Source organism: Diorhabda carinulata, chromosome 9 (assembly GCF_026250575.1).
Source record: "Diorhabda carinulata isolate Delta chromosome 9, icDioCari1.1, whole genome shotgun sequence".
Taxonomy (NCBI): Eukaryota; Metazoa; Arthropoda; class Insecta; order Coleoptera; family Chrysomelidae; genus Diorhabda; species Diorhabda carinulata.
In genome coordinates, this window is record NC_079468.1 from 16,290,061 (window position 1) to 16,314,937 (window position 24,877).

Consider the following 24,877-nt stretch of genomic DNA (forward strand, 5'->3'; position numbering starts at 1 on the left):
ATATTGACATTTTTCAAGAAAACACCTACAGAATATATCTTCATAATATTTATTACATAAATTCCTGTATACAAGTATTTGCTACAGAATTACTGATTTGAATTGCTTGAAGGTTTTGACCAATCAACATTAAGAATAAGATGATCATAGCCGTGTCCATTAAGTCTTGCAATAGCATTAGCTGCATCATTACGAAACTTAAAATGAATATATGCGAATCCTTTGCAGAGACCTGTAAGTCTATCTTTTGCCAAAAACAATTTCTGAATTGGCCCAAACGGTTTCACCAACTCTTCTAAATCAGCTTCAGCTGTTGAATCACAAAGATTTGCAATCCTAATAGCTGAGTAGCTGTCATCTCTTTTGGAAAGGTTAGATCCATCTGTTCTTTTTGTTGCACCTTCTCTTAAATTTGGCGGTACATACTTTGACCCAACTTGCTTTCCAGTTTCTCCAGCTAAAAGTTTTAAAATCAATGAATTTCTAGTTCAAATTAAGAGTATTATAAAGACTGTCAAAAGTTTAACTTTTTAGATACATACCTGGACCTGCAACAGCTGTTGCTTTCTTTTCATCTGGCATTTTTCCACCAGCCAATATGGTATCCTTCCAAGGACACTTTGATGTCCAATGGTCTCCATTACAAGTACGACATTTGACAATATTTTTATCCCCAATACCTAAAATAAATGCCAATTATCTTATATTCTTACATAATTACAAACTATTTTACTTTGTTTTTAATGCTAATATAATCTAACTTCTATGCTTTCTATCAAGTTATTAGCTTCCAACAATCTTTCTTTTATTGTAATCACATGTTCAATATACTATAAGTACTGTCTTTATTCCCTCAAGTGAAAGGATTCAAACATTTATCAATTTAAAAGTAGTTATATTGCTATGTAACCCTTTTACTCAAGTCCAGTCAATTCACGAAAATATGGCAGAAGACAAAGTAATTCTGTCCAGAAGGTTTTGGTTCAAATATTAGTGTCTATATTAGTAGTGACATATATTAATCTTCTCCATGGTAACCCCTGTGTTCCACTAGACTAGCCTTTCATATCTCAATTAACATTATCAGAAAACGCTTTTGTCTCAGATAATTTTTGGTTTTTAATTTTTTATTCCACATTCTTAACTCATGTGTGGAATGAAATCCAATCATTATCATCAGTATCTTTCTATTTGTGACCTAAGAATGCTAAATTTAGCCTTACATATAAATCAGTATTTTGTTGACTGTATGACTATGATCATGTTTAAAGGCATTTCATATAGCTATCTAACTTCAAATGTTAAGTTTTTGTTGCAAACAGAAATAAATAATAATTTTCACATGAGTTGATATTCCAAGTACATCTATCATTAACTTTGACAGCAATTACAGAAAGTAACATTGCAAATTCTTGACACACCCTGGTAATGTACTTAAACTATATCACTAAAGTTAGCAGAGCAATATAAGCCGACAGAAAAAACTAAGTGGAAAATTAAGTGCCATATTACAAAGTTTTCCACTGTGCAAGTTTTTGAGAAATTGGCTGTCAGTAAAGTAAGTTAAATGTGCAAAATCAATAGATAATGAAAGTATAATGCTACCATAATTAAATGCTAATTGAGTGCTCTTTTGTTCAATGATAGAAAAAAAGTTTTTTGGAAAAAAATGACTTTTTCCTATTCTTGCATGGAATGTTGGTTTTTCTCGCTTCACAAAAAACGTCGCAAAAAATGATTTTTTCCGAGTTTTGTCAGTAGAACATTAACATTGCCTAAGAATTATAGACTTGTTAGGGTCTGAATAATTGAGTGCTAGACTATTGCTGCAGAATAGATGAATTTTTTAGGGACATCATGAAAAAAATAACTTTTTCGAGTTTTCTCAGCATAACACTATCATTGGCAAGGAATTTTAGACTCATATGGCCTTTTTAGGTGCTGGACTAATGCCAATTCAATGCTGCAGAAAAAATGAATATTTCAGTGACATCACAAAAGAAATGCCTTTTTCAGTTTTCTCAACAAAATACTATTATTGCCGAGGAATTATGGCCAAATGTGGTCTTGTTAAGTCCTGAAAAATTAAGTACTCAAACAGTTCTAAACAAAAGGTCTTTTTGTGAAGCTTTTTTCAAATTCCATGCAAGAATAGGAAACTTTCTCCTATCATTGTAAAACGGAGGACTTAATTACTCAATTTTCGACTTATTGTTTTTACTTTCTGCTCATATGACTCTGCTAAATTTAGTGACATAATTAAGCTATCGATGCTTCTACATAATCTTATAATCATTATTTAGATGAAACTCAATTTTTGAAATAAATTTGACCATACATCAATTTTAAAGTTGATACTCCAGCAATATCCTAGTATTTCACAAAGTATGAAATAGAGTATGCACTCATCATCACTTCAACACACTGTACTAATTGTATAAAATGCGACTTACCTCTGAGTTTATCCAAGGGGTCATCTTCTTGTTTGTTCTCATCTTCCTTACTAGTAATATACTGCATATAAACATCTTCTGCGACAATTGTAGTAGCAGGATTTGGACCTGGTTTATCATTTGCAGCCTCTCCAAATTTTTTCCATGTTTTACGTAAAGCTATCGACTTGGATACAATACGCTTTTCTATTTTATAGGTTCGAACAATTTTAACTTTTTTATCATCATCGTTATACTTGTATTCAGTAACAATTTTGTAACCATTTTCAACGACTTCAGTAGCAGGTGGTAGAGATCCACCTTCCAACTCCACTTCATCTGCCCAACTTGACTTTACCTCTTCAGCAGCTGGCATTTTCTCAAAATAATCTTACGTGGCACTAGTAATATATTTCAAAATTTATAAATTGCAATTTTCTCTTCCACATGTATTTTATTAAACTCTGATCTAAAAGTATAAATGACAGTTGACATTGTGGTAAAAACTATTCGATTGTCCTTAATTTTGTAATTCAAATTAATTTTGGAATCAATCCATTTAAATTGAATGAAGATATTGAAAGAGTTATATATCAAAAAACAGTAGAACAAAGGAATATAGTATTTAAACTGTCCCTTAAGATATTCTCAGTTTTATTATCGTTTTCTAAATAATTCCTATTTGTCTTTAAAAAATGCCTAACCATTTAATTTTTTGCATTTAGGGTTGCCAGTAACCCGGGTAAAATTAGAACGTCAAAAATTTTGAAGTTGGAAGAGAATGTACATACCTGATTGAAAATATTTTATTTGTTTATATGCTTAAAATTGTGTACGTTTATAATCATAATTATGGAATATTCGGCAGATAATTTGGAAAAAGCTGTTACTTTATTTTATCGAACAGAAGCAGTCCAACAAGCAGAAGCACATCAGTGGTTAACAGAAGCTCAAAATTCTCCTCTGGCCTGGAGTTTTGTCTGGGAACTTCTTAATCCACATAGAGTAATTATATACTTGAATCATATGTATACAATTTATACTTTATTGATTGCACATGCTGGCATAATTCAAATAACGTACTTTCAAACTAATTATTTAACTAAGAATAGAAATGTATCAATACATTCTCTATTATTATGGAAATAATAAAATGCTCTTTAACTCTTTATTTTAAATATACATATAAAAATAAACTCAAATTTTTTCAGAGCCCAGAAGTACAATTTTTTGCTGCTACAACACTTCATACAAAATTAATGAAGCACTGGAATGAAATTCCTGAAGATCACTATGAGATATTAAAAAAAAGAATTTTAGATTATATAATTAGTTATGCAAATGGTCCTAAAATTGTTTTGAATCGCCTCTGTATTGCAGTAAGTTCTTTTACATTTGTATTTTTTTATATATATCCATGGTGAATAAATGAGATTAGTTTACACATACCTTGAATCAATATAACTCTATTTTCTAGTTATCAGCTTATATCATTCATACAGTTCCAAATCACTGGCCCGAAGCATTTGAAGAACTAGTTTCTAGCTTTCAACCACAATATTTACCAAATGTCGAACCAGAAAGGGTCATTTGGATTCTTTTAGAAATACTAACTGTGATACCCGAAGAGGTGAGTACCCAAGTAATTGATATATTTTGTAAAAAAACTAGCTAAAGAATTATAAGACTAGTAAAAGTATCAATTGTCTCTTCATTTCAGGTGAGTATCTGTTCCAAATATTGTCTTTTTGCAATATTAAACTAATTTAATTTCAATGATCAAGCACAACACTTATATTGGTTGTTTCATTATAGCAGTAGTTTTATCATTATGACAAAAAAAATTTAAATCAATTTCATGTTTTCATTATTTTTAGTTTCAAAGAACCACTTTAGCTTTAAATCAAAGAAATAGCGTGAGAAATGTTCTTCAAAAAGTTTCAAAGGATATAATGAAAGTTGTAGAAATGTGCTTGATGCCTATACCAGAAGCTGGGTAAGTTGATTATAATTGAAAACTAATTTTGAATTCTCCATCCAGTACTTACATAATTTTTGTCGTACAAATAGACTATGATTTACTTGAATGATACTTTGAAGTATGTCATGGAATATAACTAATTTTAATCATATTTGCAATCGTTCAAATACGTTATTGAGTTTTGCTTAGTTGTAACTCTTATTGAAAATGAATTTTTAATTTGCAAGAAAAACTGCACATCTCGGAATGCTATATGAAAGCATGCCAATAGTATCAAATGAAACTTTGAAGAAAAAAAATATGACAGAAACTTATTGGCATACTAATCCAGATTGCAGCATAGATTTTGGGAAAGGAGTGAAATTGCATGAAAAAGGGGGTTTTTGAATGATGATTGCAAGTATGCCAACTGCATTTTTGTAAACTTAACATTCATTTGAGTAAGTGGATCTTCGATTATATGAATGCCCAACTACAGCTATTAGTCCAGATTAATTGAATCCCTTCTGTTTTTGATAATAATATCAATACATTCAAGATAATAAATTACAAATATTTCAAGTTATTAATTAACATCAAAATTGAAATAATAGTTGAATACAATTTGATTTATGATATAATAAAATATGTTTTGTAATTACAGCTTTAATATGGGAAACTTAACAACCTACCTAAATGCATCTAGATGTGCTTCAGCATGGATACAGTTAGGTGGAGTGTACATTCTCGATTGTACATCCATTAACAATCTATTAATAGATCTTACATGTTTCGTATACTGGTATGTTGACATAACTTCAATTACTTTACATGAAAATGAAAAAATACTTTACTATTACAAATTTCAGCTCAAACTGAAATTAAAGTGTTTTTGTAACAAATACCTTTTTAGTTGTTGGATGATGGTTTCAGTTTCTCTGGTACTCATTTTGCTCAATTCCTATTAAAGATTTTTTTCTTTAGTTTCTTTATCTAGTTTTTCTTTGTTATATTGTCATTCGTTATGTGATGATTTCTTTTCTGACCTCCATTATCATTGTTATTATTTCTGTCTTCATTCTTATAATAAGCCCATACCAATTCAGCCATTTATTTATTGTTTTTTAATTTTTCTAATGTTTTCTATTTTTATCTTGTCCCATTTGACTTTCCTCAAAATAATTTCTTGGGTTCTTCATTTCTATTGCCTTTATTATTGTCTTATCTTCCATCTATATCTATATTTTTAAGTCCTGGTATTGTTTTATTTAGTTCCTAGTATATGCTTGTTCATTTAAATACCTTGTTAGCTATTTCTGTATCTATTTTCCTGTCTTCTGTTAGTATTTATATCCCTTTACTGTTACTAAAATATTTTATTACTTTATTTTATCCCTGGTTTTGATTTTTGTTTGTTATGACTTAAAGTTTATCTATTTTGCCTTCTAATTCCATTTTTAATTTTTTAAATTAGAGTTTCATTTGCTTTTTATTTTGACAATTTGCTATTCCATCATCAATTGTACTACAGGCTACTAATTTTTATATTTTCCATTATGGTAGTAATACCATTTATTAAAAAATGGGAGATTTAAACACCTAAGTGACACACATTCTTCTATTGAGCATATTAATTGTAAAAGGGCTTTTTCATAAAACAATTGTATGATTTAGAAGGAATACATAAGAATTTAGTATTAGAAGTAATACATTTACAGGAATAAATCTGATCCAGAAGGATTGTCTTGTGATGAAATGGATCTAATTGAAATAACTGTAGAAGCGTTAACAGCAGTTTTCCAGTTGTCACATGCCCATCAATACAAATCATATGTATTTAAGTATGCAGCTCAAATCCTTCCTAAATTTGACAAAATCTTGGATGTTGAAAGGAATCAACAAGATATGAATAAAGTTAGTAAATAACTAATTTTAGAAGTAATCATTTAAAAATGTAATATGGTTTTTTTAGGATGTTGTGGCAACATTGTATGGCTTAGTAATTACAATGGGAGATGCACATTCAAGAATATTTATTGATAATTTGAAATCTGAAAATCCAGAGTGCCGACAAGTTAGTTTTGATTTATTAAATTTTGTGTTGAAATGTTCAAATTTGCCAGGATTTTATCCTATAGATGAGTCTAGCAGTACTCTCACTTTTGGATTTTGGTACACATTACAGGTAAAATCAAGAAATAATCGAAAGACACTATACAATGATAACATTTTAATTTTAGGAAGATATATTATCTTTAGACACTCCCGAATGTGCTTCTTTAATGCTTATGATAAAACCATATTATAGAGATTTGGTCTGTATAATGTTAAGAAAATCGATGTTTCCTTTAGTTGAAGATAGTAACTGGACTCTAGAAGATAAAGAAATGTTCCGTTGTTATAGGCAAGATATAGCAGATACTTTTATGTATTGTTATGTTGTCCTCAATTTGGAAATGCTAGATATTTTAATGACAAAACTCAATGAGGCTTTGCGGTAAGTATTTGCTCACTTTTCTTAACACCATCAATAAGAAAACATTGACTATTTATATCAGTGTATGTTATTAATTCATTAATTACATATTACAGTATTATATACGTATTACAGTTATATTTTCAAAATGTGCCTTCATTTGGTAAAAAAATTCATATATTTTTTTACATGTGAATTTTATTTAATAAATGTATATTATAATAATTATGACAGCTCTTGCCAAACAATTGACTTTTAAGTAAATTTTTCAATATATTATAGTGTATATAACTAACAAAACCTAAATTACATTATTTAAAGAATGGAACTAAAAAAAATGTTGCTCAACCAAATTTTTTAAAAGTTTAGCTAATAATTATTGTTTAATTATAAATACTCAATTTTTATTCAAGAATTGACAACTCTAGTGTAGCAATACAATGGAATGAGGTAGAGACAGTACTTCATGCTTTTGGAGCTGTAGCTGAAAGTATCGAATATGAAAATTTGTATTTACCGAAATTAATGTCTACAATAAAAGATATTCCTTTCAAGAATTTACACGTCAGGGTAATGGCAACTGCATTGGATACTGTGGGTAAGTAGTTATACTATATACATGTCTAAAAGGGGCGAGGCTTAATTTCTAATCTGGCACACACATATTGAATCACTATTTTTTGGTATTGAGCACTAATCTTGTTAAGTAGATGTTGCATCCAAAGTCACAATGTCTTTAGAATGCAATTACTGTATTGTATCTTCGGGCTAACCAATGATGGTTGACCATATTCTTTGTATTAAAATATTAAAACTACTTTGTACTTTGTATGTAGAAAAAAAATTAATTGAACTTAGATTCAATAATCCGACTACCCTAGTCGAAGAATGCCATACTATTAAGAACCTCCTATCTGTTTACAAACCGCTTTATATACCAAAATCCTATTGTATATAAAAGCTATAAATAATATATTTCTGGTCGTTAGAGTCACATCAATATAAAGTAAACGTAAGTAATTTGTTACTTAATGGAACTAAATGGTATCTATGGAACACTTGGAATAGCTTAACTATGTCGTTGGCTCCCATTAGGAGTGGTCGGTGCTCAATAAATCTTAACGAATACAATAGTTTGGTAGGTAAATTTATAATTTTTAGTCACATCAATAAAAGACAAAAATTAAGTAAACCGAGTCAATTCGTTAATGGAGGGTAAAATAAGGGATACTTAATTTATCATTTAACTAAATGATTAACAGATCCTAATGGTTTCCAACACAAGAGGTTGTATATGTGTCTGTTACGTTCGTGCAATGTTGCCTAATTCTAAATAGGAAATTATAATGTCAAAACAACTACTATTTTATTAATTTAATTATTGTTATTTCAATATTTTGACAAAAAATTTTCGTAGTAGAATATTCCTATTTTTCTTCACCAGAAATTTAAACATGGTAGTATGAACACTGATGTTTACGTTCTGATTGTAGAACACCACTAAATTTTTTCAATTATTATATTTGTGAATATATTACAAACATCATTATTTTACCAAACTTGTAGATTATTTAATTCTTTTTATGAATGAATAAAAATTTCTCAACTGTTAGACCTTTCCATATACAAGGCATTTCAAAAAGAATCATCCAATTTAATAGGTTTATATTTTCAAAATTAATGATCATTTTACATATGGTTACTTTTATATTAAAATGATAAGTGATGGATTTGATGGCTTCTCTAATATGGTTCTTCAATTCAACCAATATTGTTGATAGGGAACACGTATAAGCAGTACCTCACAAAGAAAACAGGTGACATTTGAGGCCAGTGATGTAGTACTGAATCATCTATCTCTGAGGAAGCATTAATTTGTTTCCCAATGTGGGAAGAATATAACATATCAAAATATATTTTTCAACACTATATATGGTATGAATGTCATATTGCACAGAAATCACAAACTCGCATCATGTGATACGAAATGCTTTCTTTTGGTTAGGTTTGGTTGGTTTAATTTTAGACAATTACAGAGTCGGGCGTTAAAAAAAGTGCGCTACTGCTATCTAGCGTAAAACTCCAGATTTCCTTCTTTTTAACATTAGATTGTTCGGTCACTTTGGATACATCGATGAATAGCAATAATTTTCTAAATCGGATGATATGATTCTTTTTGAAACACACCCCATATTATTTTCTTGTGAATAAATTCTTTTGATTTTAACCATGTTATAATAAATAGCGTATTTTTAATAGCAAATGTCTTCAACGTTTTGAACTGATGATGAGGAAAATATTTTATCGAAATAGAAAAATAAGTGATAAGACATATCACCTATAATTGTTAGACAAATAGATTGAAAATAAAATAGGTTCTAAAAAATGAGAATAAAGTCGAAACTAATACTATAATCTCATCACAATAAAAGCTCAAATAATCTATCTATCAGCTCAATAATGATTTTATTTTATATTATTCCAAATGATTTGGAGATAAATCTAGAATCTTGATCGCAATATATCAAGAAATAATTCTAAATATATGAATAATAAATAATTTTTAATCTTGATTATCTTATTAACACGATTTAAAAACATAAACATGTATAAAAGGTATAAGAAATTGAAGACATTTTTTTATTTATTGAATGTTTGCAACATTATAGTGAAATTTACAATGTTAAATTAAAATTGAATTGGTTATACCATACCATATTGGTAATACTGTTGATAATTACCATATTTTCTGGTATATATGAAATATCGATCATGAATATGATTATAATTGACAAAAATAGACATTTCAATTATTTCCATTTTCTCTCTGAATTCTTTTTTAAATTTAATATACATTTTCAGGTGCTTTTTCCGAATGGTTCATGGACCATCCGGATTTATTGGAAAACATTTTCCCGTTAATATTATCGGGGCTGAATAATCCAGAAGTGTCAACTAATGCTACAATGGCATTGAAAGACTTTACACAAAATTGTCAAAAGTATTTAGCGCCATATGCAGACCACATTCTTCTAACATCGCAGGTAAATAAATAAATTGTAATTTCCATTATTACAGACATCCTGCTTAAGGCTAACTTTTATTATACATTTGCAAAAAATTATGTTCATTTTAAAAATTAGTGCTTTGGCATTTAAATTACAGATTCCTAAATTTTTAAAGGTATACAAGAATCGAAATATTGATCAGGATTTAATTACCTTATCTATGTCTAATCTTTCATAGTTTCCGAGATATCTCAATTTTCTCAAAATCTATGTATAGCAACCTTTACAAAACAAATAATTTAGGAAAAGCATTAGATCTTTTTTAAATATTTCTTATGTAACAAAGTATATTCGTAAAGTAAGTTCCATTACCATATTTCGGATTTTTATTTAGAAATAATCTCTGCTATAGTAACTACTAGAAATAATTAAATCAATGTATATTTGAAAAATTTATAATATTGGGTGTACTCAAAATATAGTCTATTTTAAGTAACCCTTTGGACCAAAAATATTCCCATAGTAAACATGTCACTTACCATTTACAATTAACATGAATCCTCTATCGTCCTTGTAGAGAAAGCATTCCTAGAAATTCTGCATAAAAAATCCTTCGACCTGGTTTTCTATATGGATGCCTTCAAAACTGATTCCGGTGTCTGTTGTGCAGTAACTACAAACCACAAACTCATAAGCTGCTTCCAGTTACCTTTAACGTATAGAGTTTACACTGGTGAAGTATCCTTCAAGCTTCCAAATTTATCTCTCCTCCCCATAAACATATCGCCATATGTACTGACTGTTTCATCCATACAGTCTATTAAAACCATATTCACCGACCATCCAATAGTCCGAAACATTTACTACACCCTCATTACTCTCTCTCTCATCTGACTTACATTACACACTAGAAACGAATCTGCAGATCGCCTAACCTAACCTAAAAAACCTCATCCAAGAATATTGACGCGATATATGGAGCAAAAGTACTACAACATTACATAAAATCCGAGGAGAGAAGCTCAATAAGACTCCGCATCAACCACACAAAACTTACAGCTATTTGATGTCGTCAAAAAGTTTACCAAAATTGTCACGTTCCTGTGTCTATTAAGTACATTCTCACTGAGAATTTGAAAAATCCAATTTCAATCTCACATTGGTCAGATTAAATTATTTTAGACGATTTTACATAGTTTAAAATCTTTGGTAAGTGAACGTCAGCTGGTAGTGTGGAATTTCTACCCACTAAAAATTTCTATTGCTATAATTACATATTACCATAGAATTGCCTTAACATTATTACCAGAAACTTAGTAAAACTCCTTCCATTTGATATTGTTTCCTGGAAATATTACCTGGATTGTTTTTTCTCTAAAGCAACCTTGATTTCATATTGTGTATACATTTTGTTGAATTAAGATAATCTCAGTTGACAACTCTTTATCTTTAAAATTATTCAGCAAAATCAAACGAGCTAAAATCAAATCCTCTCCCACATATTCTCACACTAACACTTCAGTAAAGTGTTCCATATAACATTTTATAATAGTATATATTTGAAAACCTGAAAAATCCTACGTTGTATCAATTTTTATTATATTTCTAGGTCGTTTTACAAATTGGTAGTCTAAAACTTGCTGAACGTAAAAGACTGATGTATAGTATAGGAAGAGTATTAAGTACATTATCTGTCGATAGAATAATGTTTTACCTAAACATGATATTAGAATCTTCTTTCGAAGATCTACAAAAATGTAGTGAAGCCCAACCAGTAAGTGTGTTTAAAATATTATTATGAATTTTACACCAATGATTTGTTTTTTGTAAATTTAGAGCCCAGCAGTAAGTAATTCTCTGGTGACACGATTAAAACTTATATCAGCTCTGTTCAGTTCTTTACATATTGAAGATGGCGAAAAGAAAGTTGAACAGCCTGTATTGGTTGTAATGCAGAAGATGATGCCACTTTTTAGGACAATAGGCGAGAAATACTGTCGAAATGTTGAAGTCATGGAGGTAAATATCTCATTTGGTTATGACAAAATGAAAATTTCTTCTAATTTTTAGGATTTAAGTATAGTATTCAAATACGGAGTATCAACTCTCAAAGATGACTGTAAACCTTTAATAAATGATATTCTTCAACTGATAGTAACTATTTATAGAGAATGTCCCCAACCTAATGTTTTAATTGTAGCAAAAACAGTAAGTATCCAGTAAAATGTCTTAAAATATTAAAAACAATGTTTTTTAGGTTTTGATACTTTTTGGAAAAGAAGACGATTGCTGTACATTAAATCAACAACTTCTTTTTGAACTAAGTAACACTACAATGCAAATGTGTGCCCAGTTCAACGCTACTAACCAACTTTCCGATAAATCAGATGTTTTAGACGCTTATTTCGCAATGTTAGCAGCTCTAGCTAAAAAAGTACCCCTCCTTATCACTTCTTGTGGAATTGATATTGCCGCCCTATTCCAATGTGGTAAGTCAAAATCGTACTTGATAGGTAATCATTCAGTTTCATCAAAATTAACTTAAGACCTATAATAAAGAAGAAATGGCACTCCCAATATATTAAAGACTTCTTAGATACACACCGTTATTGGGGATTTGGTCAATATATTAGCAAGTAAAAAAATGAATTATATAAACGTATCAATGTTTTTGCTGCTGTGTTGAACAAATTATTTCAAATTTCTTTGTTCTACGTAGGCGACCTAGCTTTATAACTTAAGTAAAACTTTATAATGAACCCTAGAATTCCCAAAAATCATATTCTCACCCTTAAAGAGTCTGTTGCGGCAGAAAAAGGCTTCTCACAAGTGCAAGTGACACAAAAATCCCATTTAGCACAATTGTTGATTTCTAGAGCAATAAGGAGGTTCCAAGAAAGGAGAAAAAAAAGTTCATTGACTGTGTAATTGAGACAAATATTAGTTAGGTCTAATTCTCTTCGGCAAGAGTTTTTGTGTTATTTTCAACATAAGATCATTTGGATTGGGAAAATCATCAGATTGTTCTGTAATGAATCCATGTTTTGTGTAATTAGCAATCATCAATGAGACCCAGTGTTGGAAGAGTGAATGAAAAATTTTGGCAATGCTGCATACAACCAAGGTATGTGTATTGTGGATGATTATTATTAGTATTACCACCGACTTGGTATATTGTTAATCCATTGGAATTACAAATTGTACCTTTCACTCCCATTGTAGGAGAAAATTTTGTTTTGATGCATGATAACATATTGCAAGAATCATTCAAATTTATATTGAAGAAATGCAAGCAATTATAAGGACAGCTAACCGCCGTGACCTCAATCTAATAGAGCCTCTTTGAAATATAATTGCTAGTCGTTCACATACTTTATTAAATCCGCCTTACAATGTACACGATCTATATTTTAGCTTTATTGAAATATAGAATTCTTTTAACCAAAATGAAATAGAAAATGAGCTTTAAATTAATCTTAAACACTTTCAACATGTAAAAGACGCCAGAGGAGGAAATACAAGCTGATAAAATAGGTCCTTTCATTGTTCAAAACACCTCTTTCAGTATGTCCGTTTGATCTATATTTCTGTAGTAGTGGATGGAATAGCAAAATACATTAATGTCAAGTTCATGATTTCAATTAATTCTGTAGCCATATAGTCATATTCAAGTTAAGAATTTGTCACTAAAAAAATAATAGACTGAGATTTTATTTGTTATAGTCTTTCCAGTCAGTTTAAATAGATTTTTTAAGCTAATAATTCGTGATACCTTCCAAATGGAGTATATGCCTTTTGTATTGTATGCAAAACATACTAATATGACCTAATATATTAGAAATTCAATGAAAATTTAGATTAGACAACTTGCGTCCGAACGCTGAAAACAAAATTAGAGATAACCTGTAGAATTCAATTTGCCACAAGTCGAGGATGATCTTAACATCGGCGACAAAATTTTACAAAATCCGTATACCATTGGGATGGCAAATAAGTATTACATTAAAATTGTTCAGCAGTGTATATCTAGTGAGTCTTTAATCTATGTATTCCCAAAGGAAATTCAAACTTGTTGATCTCGTAATGAAATTACCACATACATTTATTTCTTATCTATTAAGTAGATAAAGAATATATTTTTTGAATTGAAATTTTTCAATTAATTAGTCAAATTCTATATCTAAGGATCCAGTCCATTCCATTTGAGCTATCCAAAATGTTTTAGCTAAACAATAGATCTTATTCCAATTTTCTCTTCATACTTTCTCTACATTTATTATAGTTCTCAATTGAGAAAAAATTCTGTAATTCCACCATAATAATTGAATATTTGCTCCAGTCCTGTTAATATGATACGTTCAAACTTAAACTTTTCAATGTACCACTTCATTAAACTAAAATAGGAGGCGGTCGCATTGAGTTGGAGCGTCTGTGGACACATGTGGAATTGAATCATGTCTAGTTACATCAGCAGAAGTCTAGTAGATTGCACCAAAGAGGAGGACTACCCTAAATAGTGCAATGTATAGTGATTTTTTAGGCAAATAAGCTGAAACAATCACCGTGGTCTACTCTGAATTGATATTTTTTTGTTACACACAACGCCCGCCACACCATAGTAACAATCAACAGGTTGGGTTTTAGACTCTGAATGCCCTCCCCACAGCACAGAACTCCTCTCCTTAGACTGTCATTTTTTAGGACCACCTAAGAAATCTCTGAGAAGTCTTGCAAAGTGCAAAAGTAACTTCCTGACTGATAACCTAGTAGGAAGCCATACGGAATCTTGCGACTCACTGGACCAAGTGCTTTGTTAAATATGGAGATCATAGTTTCATAAAGTTGTAAAAATGAAAAATGTGGGTATTTTTTTATTTACCCTCGTAATTTAAGGTTGTTTAAACATTTATCTTCCCTACAATGTATCCCGGGACACACCGGAGCGAAGGGAAATAAAATATCTGATAAGCTGGCCAAAGCGGGGGCAGACAAGCCTTTCGTGACCTGAACCCTTATATGGTATCAGCTACAGAACAATGGAAAAAGTATTGGAAATAAAGGTAGATAGGAACAAAACCAATTATTGGGACAACGTACAGGGGCTGAGATAGACAAAGACTCTTCTGGGAAACTTTAACCAGAGAAGATCTACTGAATGTATTAACCTAAGTAAGAACAATATTTGAATACTAAAAAGAGTCCTATTGGATCATTGTTACCTCAACAAACACCTGAAAACGCTAGATTGACTTAGCAGATATTGCGGCATGCAGATTTTGTTGCACAGAGGACAAAACCTCTATCCACATTCTATCGAAGTGTAGACAGTAAGGAACTTCAGAGCACTACACCTGGGAGTATTTGAAATATAAGACGAAGATCTCTGGCAATCAAAGCCATCCCACATTTTAGATTTTTTAAAATAAGTGGGATTAACAGATCAGCCCTAAACACTGGGTTCTCCAGTATTGCAGCAAGAAAGATTCTTTGGGTTGCAGTGTATAAAATATCTCAAAATTCATACATACATACAACATTTATCTTAACATGATTCTTATCCACTTAGTCTTAGTGACATCGAAATACTATGATGCTATAATTTATTTTTTCACGTTTTTTAGCAATTTTATGTCTAGTATTACCAGAAATTCAGGCGTTGAAACAAATCTCTAGTTTTTTAGTACAATTTATCACACAAAGTAGAGAGACGTCTTTGGCTCAAGTGATACAAGCCTATGGAGAAAGTTTAGTTTTAAGGATATTAATGAATTTAGGTAAATATATTATTATTTGCGTACTAAACATAATTTGCTTGCACATCTATTTTGGAGAATTAAAAATATAAATTTTGAACATATACAGATGGTTTGGAAATGAAGCTTGCTTGAATCGAATTCAAGATAGAGATATTACAAGTATAGTATTATAAAGTTGAACTACTTTTTAGGAACGACAGCTCCCAGATCTTCGGTAGACATTTTTAGTGATATTTTATTAGCTTTGAATAAAAAATACTGTGATAACTTGAGTAGGTGGTTGAACGCCCTTTTGTCCCAAGAAGGATTTCCGTCTGCTAAAATTAGCGCACCTCAAAAAGATGCATTTATTAAATCAATACTAAGGTAAGAAATAAATCAATTATTTTTTCACACTTCCATAATATGTGAATCAGTTAAGCAAGGTTTACACTATTTAGCGAAGCTACATGTAGAACAGCTATATAGCTCTGATACAAGTTCAAAAAGTGACATCTCCTATATAGCCCAGCTATATAGCAAATTCCAGCCTATTTTCTCTGTTGAATATATCACAGTAACTGACGAAAGCAGCAGCTGTTGCAAGAACTACCTTCTTCTTTGGCATTGGGCTGGGAACTGAACACTCCAGTTATATGTAGCTCTGCTACACGGAATGGCATCCAATTGACTTATGTAGCTGACGGAGCTATTTATAGCTCATTTTTTATAGAGCTCTTCAGCTATATAGTGTAAACACAGCTTTACTATAAAATATATTAATGGTATGGTTTACATTCCACATGGCAAGTAATCTTAAGATTGTGATCTACTATTTTATGAACATCTAACAAAAAAATCATAAAGCTTTACAATACCTGAAATTTCTGTACTCAACGGTTATGATAAAAGAATTGTAAATAATAAGTTAATTAATCGTCAAAATACGTTTAAGAAATCACTACGTGAAACCACTTTTTTTCCTGTCAATGTCGAAAAATATTGTAAAAGAACATATTAGTTATTTAAATATTCCTAAAATCAAGAACATTTGTTCAAAAAATTAAATATAAAATGATGTAAGAAGAAACTAAAGCTAATTTATTTGTCTAATGTAAAAATGAAAATTTAACATAGTGGATGTGAAAATTGGAATATCATGAAATTGAAATTTACCCTCATTTCTTCTTTCATCTTCTCACATATTCTAGAAATCAGTAATCATTTGACTTATTGCAATCATTATCCAAAAGTTGTTACAAATCAACCGAGTTTGTTGGAAATCGATTTTTCAATGTTTTTGTCGATTTCATTTTAAACAAGATCAATAGAAGAATGTTCAGAGGATTGAAGTAGAAATTATTTTAGGTTTAGATTACATTTAGATTGTATATAGGGGTTACATTAAGCTGATACTGGAATATTATACCCCACTCTGCAACTCGCACTGCAGTTCTAATAATTTTGCTTCTACAAGTTTCTAGTCCCAAACATTTGGTATTTACATTCTGTAAGTAAGTGATGTAGTTTCTTTTCTCATATACTTTACACTCTTTATTTGTCATATAGTACTTTCTGAGGCAGCACTGTTATGTAAGAAACCCAATGAGAAAGAGAAATATGTTTTTACTATGATTTATATATTTCTAGTGTTGAAAGTTCCAAAGTTACATTTTAATATTCCTTCTTTGCCTTAATGCTAAATACATTGGGCACACCAGTTTTTCTTGATTATTGAAAGATTCCAACCAAAAAGCCTATTGTTTTGGCCTCGGTTATTTAGTTTTCTATAGTTTTAAATCTGAATGTGAATCTATATCAATGGAGCTTAATGATTATCAGAATTTCCGCATTTGTGATAATTTTTTTCCAGGTTTATTTATATTCATATTTTTTCAACCATTTGTGTACAATTTCATGGTATTTTTCATTATGATGGCTAACAGTCTTAAGAATTTTTTTTGAAAATAATACATATGTACAATTTTAGGGAGAAAACTAGTAAAAGGAAAGTGCGAGATACAGTATTAGAATTCACTCTAATTTGTAAAGGAATACTCAAACCTGAATAAATTTATAAATATATATAGGGTAAGTATAACTCAAACAACTTTACAAATTATTTATAATTGAAAAATATACATATAAATTATTGTAATTATTTAATAAACGTTCTTAGTTGAGATCCAAATTAACAAATAAGGTATTTCCAGGAATTCTGACAAAAATTAGATCAAAAAATAGATTATTTGTTAATATATATGAAACCGTTTTTAACCGGTTGGCAACCCTGGTGTTTCTATGTATAATTGATATATTTTCCTTATATAAGATATTTAATAATAAAATAAAAATAGAACACACTAGTTCCTAAGTATGGTAAAATTATATTTTAAAATTAATAATAATTTACTACGACACTGGGTCTTCTTGTACGCCATATTTTTCCATAAGTTCTTGTTTTCTTCGCCTTAATAAAGCCTGTTCTATGTCATGTTGAGATGGTACCGGTACATGGGCAACAAACCTTTGCTGAGATCCATCAATAACTGGTAAATCATCTTCTTCATCAGACTAAACAAAAAGAATATGTTTAATGAAGACACGATAATTTTATTTATTCAAAAACTATCGAACAATTGTGAGAAAAGTTGGATGAAGTCTTAAAAATATATGAATAATTACCCCTTCGACAGCATAAATATTTTCTTCTACTTGGACCTCAGTGCATTCTGGGTTCTGTTCTTTCTTTTTCACCCATTCTGCAACTGATTTCTGAAGTGCTAAAAAAATGTGTTAGTATTAATAGGCTATTTGAATATATTAAAAATATATTTAAAGCTACCATTAATCTGAAATTAAAAGATGATAAAAGTCCTTTCTGTTCCCCCTTCTCCTTTCTGTTTGTCATATGATCTAAAACTTTTCATCTTTACTACTGATGTAGCAAAGTTAAAAACAAATTCAAGATATTTGAATTATTTGGCAGACTTTAATATTGTTGAAAATATTGACGAGATCTGTGATTGCTTTTTATCATATAATATTTGAGTATTTTTTTGACTGTAATAAATAATACTTCAACAGGACCAACATGTAATTTGAATCTGTATAATCTTTTGAGTTTTTAATATAAGCATTTTCTTCTTACCTAAAACTCTGAATACTTTTTTATAAACTTATTACACTATACATTATATAAATATAGGAATTGATTCTACCCAACTTAAGTGATCACGGAAAAACTTTTGACTTTTCCATAATATTTTTTGGATTTCTAAGGGCAAATTGAAACCGTTTTCTCTGAAGTTGATGGGAACGTGCGAAGTTAGGTTTTTGTGTGACTTTGCAGTTATCATCACAATAATCACATTGAACTGGTTTTTTTTTTGTGGACTTATTTTAGATTCAAATTAATTTGTATTTTTTTACAAGTACGGTTCTTTATAATAAAACAAATATATTGATATATAATGTAGTGGCAATGGATAATTATTTCCTCAGAATAGTCAGATACCCTAGTATTGATAATTTAAATACATACATACCTTCTTTTTCAGCTTTTACTTCCAATGGTATCAGAATTCCATCGTCATCATCCATATAACCATAGTAATCTGCATCAATATCTTTCATTAGTTCTGCTCTACTTTTCCTTGGAGGAGGTGGAGGTTCCTGCTCAAAAAGTTCTCGAACTCCTTAAAATATTAGCATAAGTTAAAAATTTCAATTATATATTTCAAACTATATTGATAATTTCTCACTATTTATGATATTGCTGAAATTTTGTAATTGCCCTATTTTTTTATGTTTAAAAGTTTCAGTTGATTCGTTACCATAGTTTAAGTTGTATAGACTGTCAATGATTATGAAATAACTCTAAAAGTTCGATATTTCTAACTAATTTTATTTGATATGAATTATGTATATATACATACTATAAATTCAAACTTTAGAAAGGCAAATTTGTAATTAAAGATATTTTTCGTTTTTTCCTTTGTTCATAACGTTTTTATGTTTGACGGTAGCTTATAGCTTAATATTGTATTATTAAGTTTCTGAATTTTGGAAAAGTATATATTTTTAGTGAATAAAACATTATTAGAAACACATAATAATAGGTAATTTGAGTTTTCAAACCTTTGCAGTCATTACATAACGTACGAGTGTATATTTTTTAATACTATATAGAAAAAATTGGTATAGACCAATGGAATATATATACGAGGATATATTGAAAAATTCTTAGCCTACTATAGAACCAAACAAAATTTCAGTGTCAAAATATTTTATTACTCAATATATTCTCCTCTTAATTGGATACATTTATTACAGCGAACCTGCAACGTCTCTAGACCTTTCAAAAAAATGTTTCTTCTAGCTCTACAAACAGACCTCCACAGCTTTTATTACCTCCTAAATCACGAATTTTTTGCATGGCAACATGAGATTTGTGTGCAGGTGCGTTGTCCTGCAAAAACAAAACACCAATTTTTCCCATAGAGTGGTCAGTAATGTCGAATAGTAATCTCCAGATATTGTTCTACCCTTATCCAAAAAATCAATCATGAAACTTCTTAGGTCTTGGAGAACCAGAGTGTTGCCATTCCATCGATTGTTACTTTTTTCTGGATCGTAGAAATGTACCCAAGTCTCATCAATAGTAACGGTTTAAGAAGTCTACATCGTTTTCAAATCGAGCACAGATCGAACGCGATGCTTCTACCCTTGCACGCTTTTGGTCAACATTCAAACATTTGGGGCTCCATTTTGCAGCAATTTTTCTCATGTCCAAATTGACGTAAACTATATGATGAACGCGTTCGTATGAAATATTTAGTGCTTCAGATATCCGTTTTAGCCCAATTCGACGATCTGATAAAATCATGTCATGAACTACATCGATATTTTCGGGGGCTGACACAGAAACTGGCCTTCCCGATCGGTCATCATCTTCAATGGAAAATTTACCTCTTTTGAAGCTTGCAGACCAATTTTTCACAGTCGCATGCGAAGGAATTTTCTATCTTAGTAAATCTGCTTACCTCTTAACCCTTTTAAATACAGGTACTTGATGATGGTTTGATACTCCAATTGTTCGATTTTCACAATTTCGGTGGTCATTTTTTTTTTTAATTTATTGCGTAACTCTGGTTTACTTTTTTGACGTCAAACTTTACACTAACACTTCTAATAAGTTATTGTTCGTTGCTATGGTAACGCAATATTTTGTTTATGCATGGAACTGGTCTAGGCTAACTAGATATCAAAGCATCCTCGTATATATACAGCATAAGAACCGATACAGAGCAGAAGCGTATAGGGAAGCCCAAATTTTATAGTTTGAAACAATTTACCTCTATAGCTAGTTACATCTCTGATTAGTTATAGGTCTAAGTAGAACCCAAAATTTCGAAAAAAATGGATTTCTTGGCAAACCTTTAACTTAAAAATCCCAAAGTGGTATACTATATTATGAGATTGTTAAGGTCATTAGGTAATGGTAAGTAGAAGGCCATCGAACCATTCTGGGGGATTGAATAGTGGTGACCTAATCTTGTATTTATTTTTTTGTTAGTTGATTTAAAAAAATTATTTTCATACCATGGATAATTTGATTCTAAATATTTTACTCATAATTTTGTAATCTTAAAGGAAAAGTCGAATAACCAAAAACATGTTTTCAACCTTGTTATTCAAAAAGTTGACAGTTGACTATGAATTTATACATCAAATTTGTCTATTCGCAATTCATTTTTTCTAATAATTAAATTGTTATAATTTTTTTAAATGAACAGATAATTCTTATTTAGCAAACAAGTGGATATCTATTAGTATTAGGTTTTTGTGAAGGAAAATATAAAAGAAACATGGAAGAATATGCTAGAAGGTTTTCTAAAAAATAATCCATCCATCTCAAATAATCAGTCACCACTCAACCAACAAATCAGTCACTATTCATCCCAAGAATCTTTTATTTGTTATCTGGACTGAAAACTCAATATGCTAATTTCTGTTATAAAGTAAGAAATATCAGCCAAGGTTTTTTCGGGTAACTAAGTGACTGTTCATGGAAATTTATGAAATGTGACTAGAAATTTGTCCACAATGGTAGCCAATTTATCATGAGGGCTCAAAAATTGTTTGAAAGGGTACGAAGTGATTTTAAAAATACAGAAATTCCAGCTACTTTATCTCTAAAACCTGATGGTTCAGTTGATAGAAGGGTGGACTGTAGTAGAATCGGTCAGGATTGAGCAATGATTTTAAATAACTATATATATAATTATAAATTAATTCTATCAAGCGTCAATTTGAATATTGAATTTTTAAAATCCATGAATTTTATGTTTATACAAGAAACTACACAATTAAAACCGCAGAATCTTAACTAATTATTTCCCAGATGATGAATACATAAGTATTTGAAAAAGTTCATACTTTTCATAATTCACATACAAATATAGGATATTTCCAAATCATCTCAAGAACTTATGATCAATTATCTGTTAAAAATTTAAAATCATGGTCCAAAATCAAAATGGCGAAAGAATATTACAATGTCGAAAAAAGAACATTCTCTCCACTTTTCAACAGAATAATATCAAATATATAGAAAAAATACTCATACGTCAAGAACAAAAAACCAACAAAAATTATTACATCTAAAATATTTTACTACATAAGCTTTTAAATCATAAGTTTGTAATCAAATAAACAATATTCAAACTTGAAAATGGTCTCTCAAAATTGAAAACTCAAATAATTGATACAACAAATGAATTCACTTTCAAACATTTTTCCAGCATACAATAAGTTATTTATAATAAATTGTTCCATAAAATTAAAAACAAGCAAAAGAATAAAATAATATTCTTGTTAACAAAAAAAATCAATTCAGTTCTTAAAACTCAAGATAATTGGATTAAAAACATTTCAAATACAGATATACCCAAGGATATTTTACAGTTTCTATCACTAGAGCCTAAATTTAGTATTGAACTTATAAATATTAAATGAACAAGAAAGATGTCGTTATAGCCAAAGCAACCAACAATTTAACTAACCATATTCATGAAACCAAACAATATTATAGATCTATTATATAAAACAACAAAATGTTTAAAAAAATCCAAATTTAATAATCATACCATCTGAAAAAGGTAATGTCACAATTAATATTTCATTTTATTAGGATGAATGAAAATATTATTACTTATACACCATAAGTCTAACTCTTCCAGTTATTTTATTTTTTTATTATTGTTGATGCACTTTATGTTATAGGTAGAGTAAGGTAAATAATTTTTTGTTCTTTGCAACATGGTGTCACCTTCAAAATTCAATGAGGTAAACTTTTATAAAGATATGATTGTAAACATTTTATGTTAACCAGAAAATTGATAGACGAGGTAGATAATAAAATCTAAATATGGAGAAAGAAGGGGAGTTATAGAAATAAAATCTTCATAACTTCGAGGTCATGTGAATATTTACCTGGTAATTCCTTTGCTGCTCCAAAATATTTGTATCCTCGATTCCCAGGTACCTCTTTCCCTTCATGATCCAACATCCGTGGTCCTACCCTCTGATAATCTGGGCCACCTAACTCCTTTATTTGATCTTCCCAATGTCGTTTCTCTCTTAACAACTTGTTTATTTCATCATTTAAATCTCTAATTCTAAATTCTCCCAAACCTGCGTTTTGTATTTGTGCCACTTTTTTTGCTATTTCTCGAATAATTTGCATTCTCCATTTTTCACAGGCGTGTAAACTTTTGCATTCAGATGCTAAGTACGGTCTCCTCTTTTTGTGCTTGTCAATTTCTCCTAATTGAGCTGCTCTCCATCTAGCCAGGGTTGTCCTAAAATGTATATGTTTACAATTGAAACGTGTTTCTTTTAAATGTAATGTTAAATATTGAAATATAACTTTCCAAAAAACTTACATAGCTTTTTCGGCGTTACGTGCCATTTTTATAAATAATGTGAAACAAACTTTCTTTATTTCCAAGGAATTAAATTTTCAAACTCTGATCTATTTCGTCTTCTTTTTTATGTAAGCTTAGTTATTGACATAGCAATATATAGCTCCAGTCATTCCTGTTAATTGGCCACCACAGATCACCTATATTTAGATTGACCACGAAAATGTCATTTGTTCTAACCAAATTGACGTCGACTGGATATCGGAATGTAAACTATTAATATGAAACCTTTCATAAAATACTGGCATATTTAATTTAATTTATTCATGGCGCGTAATTTAAATTATTTGCTACCTGAGAACTAATGAATTTGGTATTTGGAAATTTATCTATATATATATTTAGATGCATTAATATATCAGAAGGTCTAAGAAATAATATATATTTCTTCAATTTTTTATTTCTTAGACCTTCTGATATATTGATGCATCTAAATGTTCTTGATTTCAGGTCTCTTCTGTTTCAAAATTAGTTTTTTTTATTCTGGTTACTGTAGAAATTTTTATTAATTTTTGATTGGTTTGATTTTGAATGATGTTGAATTTTATAGGTTAGATAAGGATAAGTTTTAGTGAATGATGTTTAATATTCAATGGTAAATTTATGGATAATTTCAATAGGTTAGGTCGTTATGAATGTAGTTGAATATTCATTGGCTAGAAGATAAATGACAATAAATGTTGTAGGTTAGATCGTTATAAGTGAAGAAATTTATAGGTTAGGTGAGGTTAGTTGGTTGTTAATGGCGTTGAATTTTCATAGAATTTGTTTTTTCGAAATCTAAAAGATATGCATAAATTACACAAGATTATTTAAATCAATTTTCTTATTAATGTATTGATCATTTTGGGCAATATATGTTGTTTCTAAAAATAAACGTTTTTTGTAGTTTTTTTCGGTTGTCAAAACTTTGGCAGATTCATAATTATATTGTGTCCTCATGATAGACATAAGTCTTTAATAAATAACTATCAGGATATAATCTGCTATCACTCTTGTGAGAATTAATTCGACTGATCAATAACCTTTTCGACTGACCAATGTACTTTTTGTCACAATTTAAACAAGGTACTTCATATAGTATATTAGGCAATTTATTGATTGGTGTTTTATTTTTTACTTTAGTAATATAAATAAAAGTTTAGGAGTAACTGATTTCATATATTTTTTTGTCATAACAAGGTTCCCACTCTCCCCCACCTCTTATTTGAAGAGGTAGACTAAACCTCGTGAAATAAAAAATGCGCTGAACTTATTAAAGAACTCGATTATCGTATA

General features: G+C 29.7%; 3 protein-coding genes across 4 annotated transcripts; 1 reads left to right on the forward strand and 2 right to left on the reverse strand.

Annotated features, from left to right (window-relative positions):
• Positions 1 to 33: 33 nt before the first annotated feature.
• LOC130898324 (eukaryotic translation initiation factor 3 subunit G) lies at positions 34 to 2,901 on the reverse strand. The gene is made up of 3 exons (XM_057807553.1): positions 2,454 to 2,901; positions 543 to 680; positions 34 to 457 (listed from the first exon to the last, which is right to left on the reverse strand). Exons 1-3 carry the CDS (start codon positions 2,806 to 2,808, stop codon positions 90 to 92), a joined length of 861 nt encoding a protein of 286 aa, XP_057663536.1. The 5' UTR covers positions 2,809 to 2,901; the 3' UTR covers positions 34 to 89.
• A 17-nt stretch (positions 2,902 to 2,918) lies between these two features.
• On the forward strand, positions 2,919 to 19,726 carry LOC130898321 (importin-13). Of its 2 annotated transcripts, XM_057807547.1 has the most exons (18): positions 2,919 to 3,437; positions 3,644 to 3,811; positions 3,910 to 4,062; positions 4,310 to 4,428; positions 5,057 to 5,194; positions 6,111 to 6,306; positions 6,365 to 6,577; positions 6,633 to 6,889; positions 7,282 to 7,466; positions 9,731 to 9,912; positions 11,486 to 11,650; positions 11,713 to 11,895; positions 11,947 to 12,084; positions 12,134 to 12,365; positions 15,498 to 15,650; positions 15,824 to 15,998; positions 17,602 to 17,702; positions 19,172 to 19,726. In XM_057807547.1, exons 1-17 carry the CDS (start codon positions 3,285 to 3,287, stop codon positions 17,681 to 17,683), a joined length of 2,892 nt encoding a protein of 963 aa, XP_057663530.1. In that variant the 5' UTR covers positions 2,919 to 3,284; the 3' UTR covers positions 17,684 to 17,702; positions 19,172 to 19,726. The 2 variants fall into 2 exon arrangements, with proteins under 2 accessions (XP_057663530.1, XP_057663531.1); XM_057807548.1 differs by lacking the exons at positions 15,498 to 15,650; positions 15,824 to 15,998; positions 17,602 to 17,702; positions 19,172 to 19,726 and adding an exon at positions 14,578 to 14,734 and having other exon boundaries at positions 3,152 to 3,437.
• Positions 17,979 to 23,740, reverse strand: LOC130898325 (pre-mRNA-splicing factor ISY1 homolog). The gene is made up of 5 exons (XM_057807554.1): positions 23,561 to 23,740; positions 23,109 to 23,476; positions 19,160 to 19,309; positions 18,297 to 18,394; positions 17,979 to 18,185 (listed from the first exon to the last, which is right to left on the reverse strand). Exons 1-5 carry the CDS (start codon positions 23,584 to 23,586, stop codon positions 18,024 to 18,026), a joined length of 804 nt encoding a protein of 267 aa, XP_057663537.1. The 5' UTR covers positions 23,587 to 23,740; the 3' UTR covers positions 17,979 to 18,023.
• Between the last annotated feature and the right edge of the window lie 1,137 nt (positions 23,741 to 24,877).

What these genes read in the sequence shown, in the direction of transcription:
- LOC130898321 (XM_057807547.1), top strand. Translation starts at nt 3,285, where the DNA reads ATGGAATATTCGGCAGATAATTTGGAAAAAGCTGTTACTTTATTTTAT. An exon ending in ACATTCTTCTAACATCGCAG is followed by an intron (nt 9,913 to 11,485) that starts GTAAATAAATAA and finishes TTATATTTCTAG; the next exon opens with GTCGTTTTACAAATTGGTAG. An exon ending in TTTATTAAATCAATACTAAG is followed by an intron (nt 15,999 to 17,601) that starts GTAAGAAATAAA and finishes GTACAATTTTAG; the next exon opens with GGAGAAAACTAGTAAAAGGA.
- LOC130898324 (XM_057807553.1), bottom strand. Translation starts at nt 2,808, where the DNA reads ATGCCAGCTGCTGAAGAGGTAAAGTCAAGTTGGGCAGATGAAGTGGAG. An exon ending in CCCCTTGGATAAACTCAGAG is followed by an intron (nt 681 to 2,453) that starts GTAAGTCGCATT and finishes CATTTATTTTAG; the next exon opens with GTATTGGGGATAAAAATATT. An exon ending in AACAGCTGTTGCAGGTCCAG is followed by an intron (nt 458 to 542) that starts GTATGTATCTAA and finishes TAAAACTTTTAG; the next exon opens with CTGGAGAAACTGGAAAGCAA.
- LOC130898325 (XM_057807554.1), bottom strand. Translation starts at nt 23,586, where the DNA reads ATGGCACGTAACGCCGAAAAAGCTAT. An exon ending in CGTAACGCCGAAAAAGCTAT is followed by an intron (nt 23,477 to 23,560) that starts GTAAGTTTTTTG and finishes TATACATTTTAG; the next exon opens with GACAACCCTGGCTAGATGGA. An exon ending in AGTAAAAGCTGAAAAAGAAG is followed by an intron (nt 18,395 to 19,159) that starts GTATGTATGTAT and finishes ACATTTTTTTAG; the next exon opens with CACTTCAGAAATCAGTTGCA.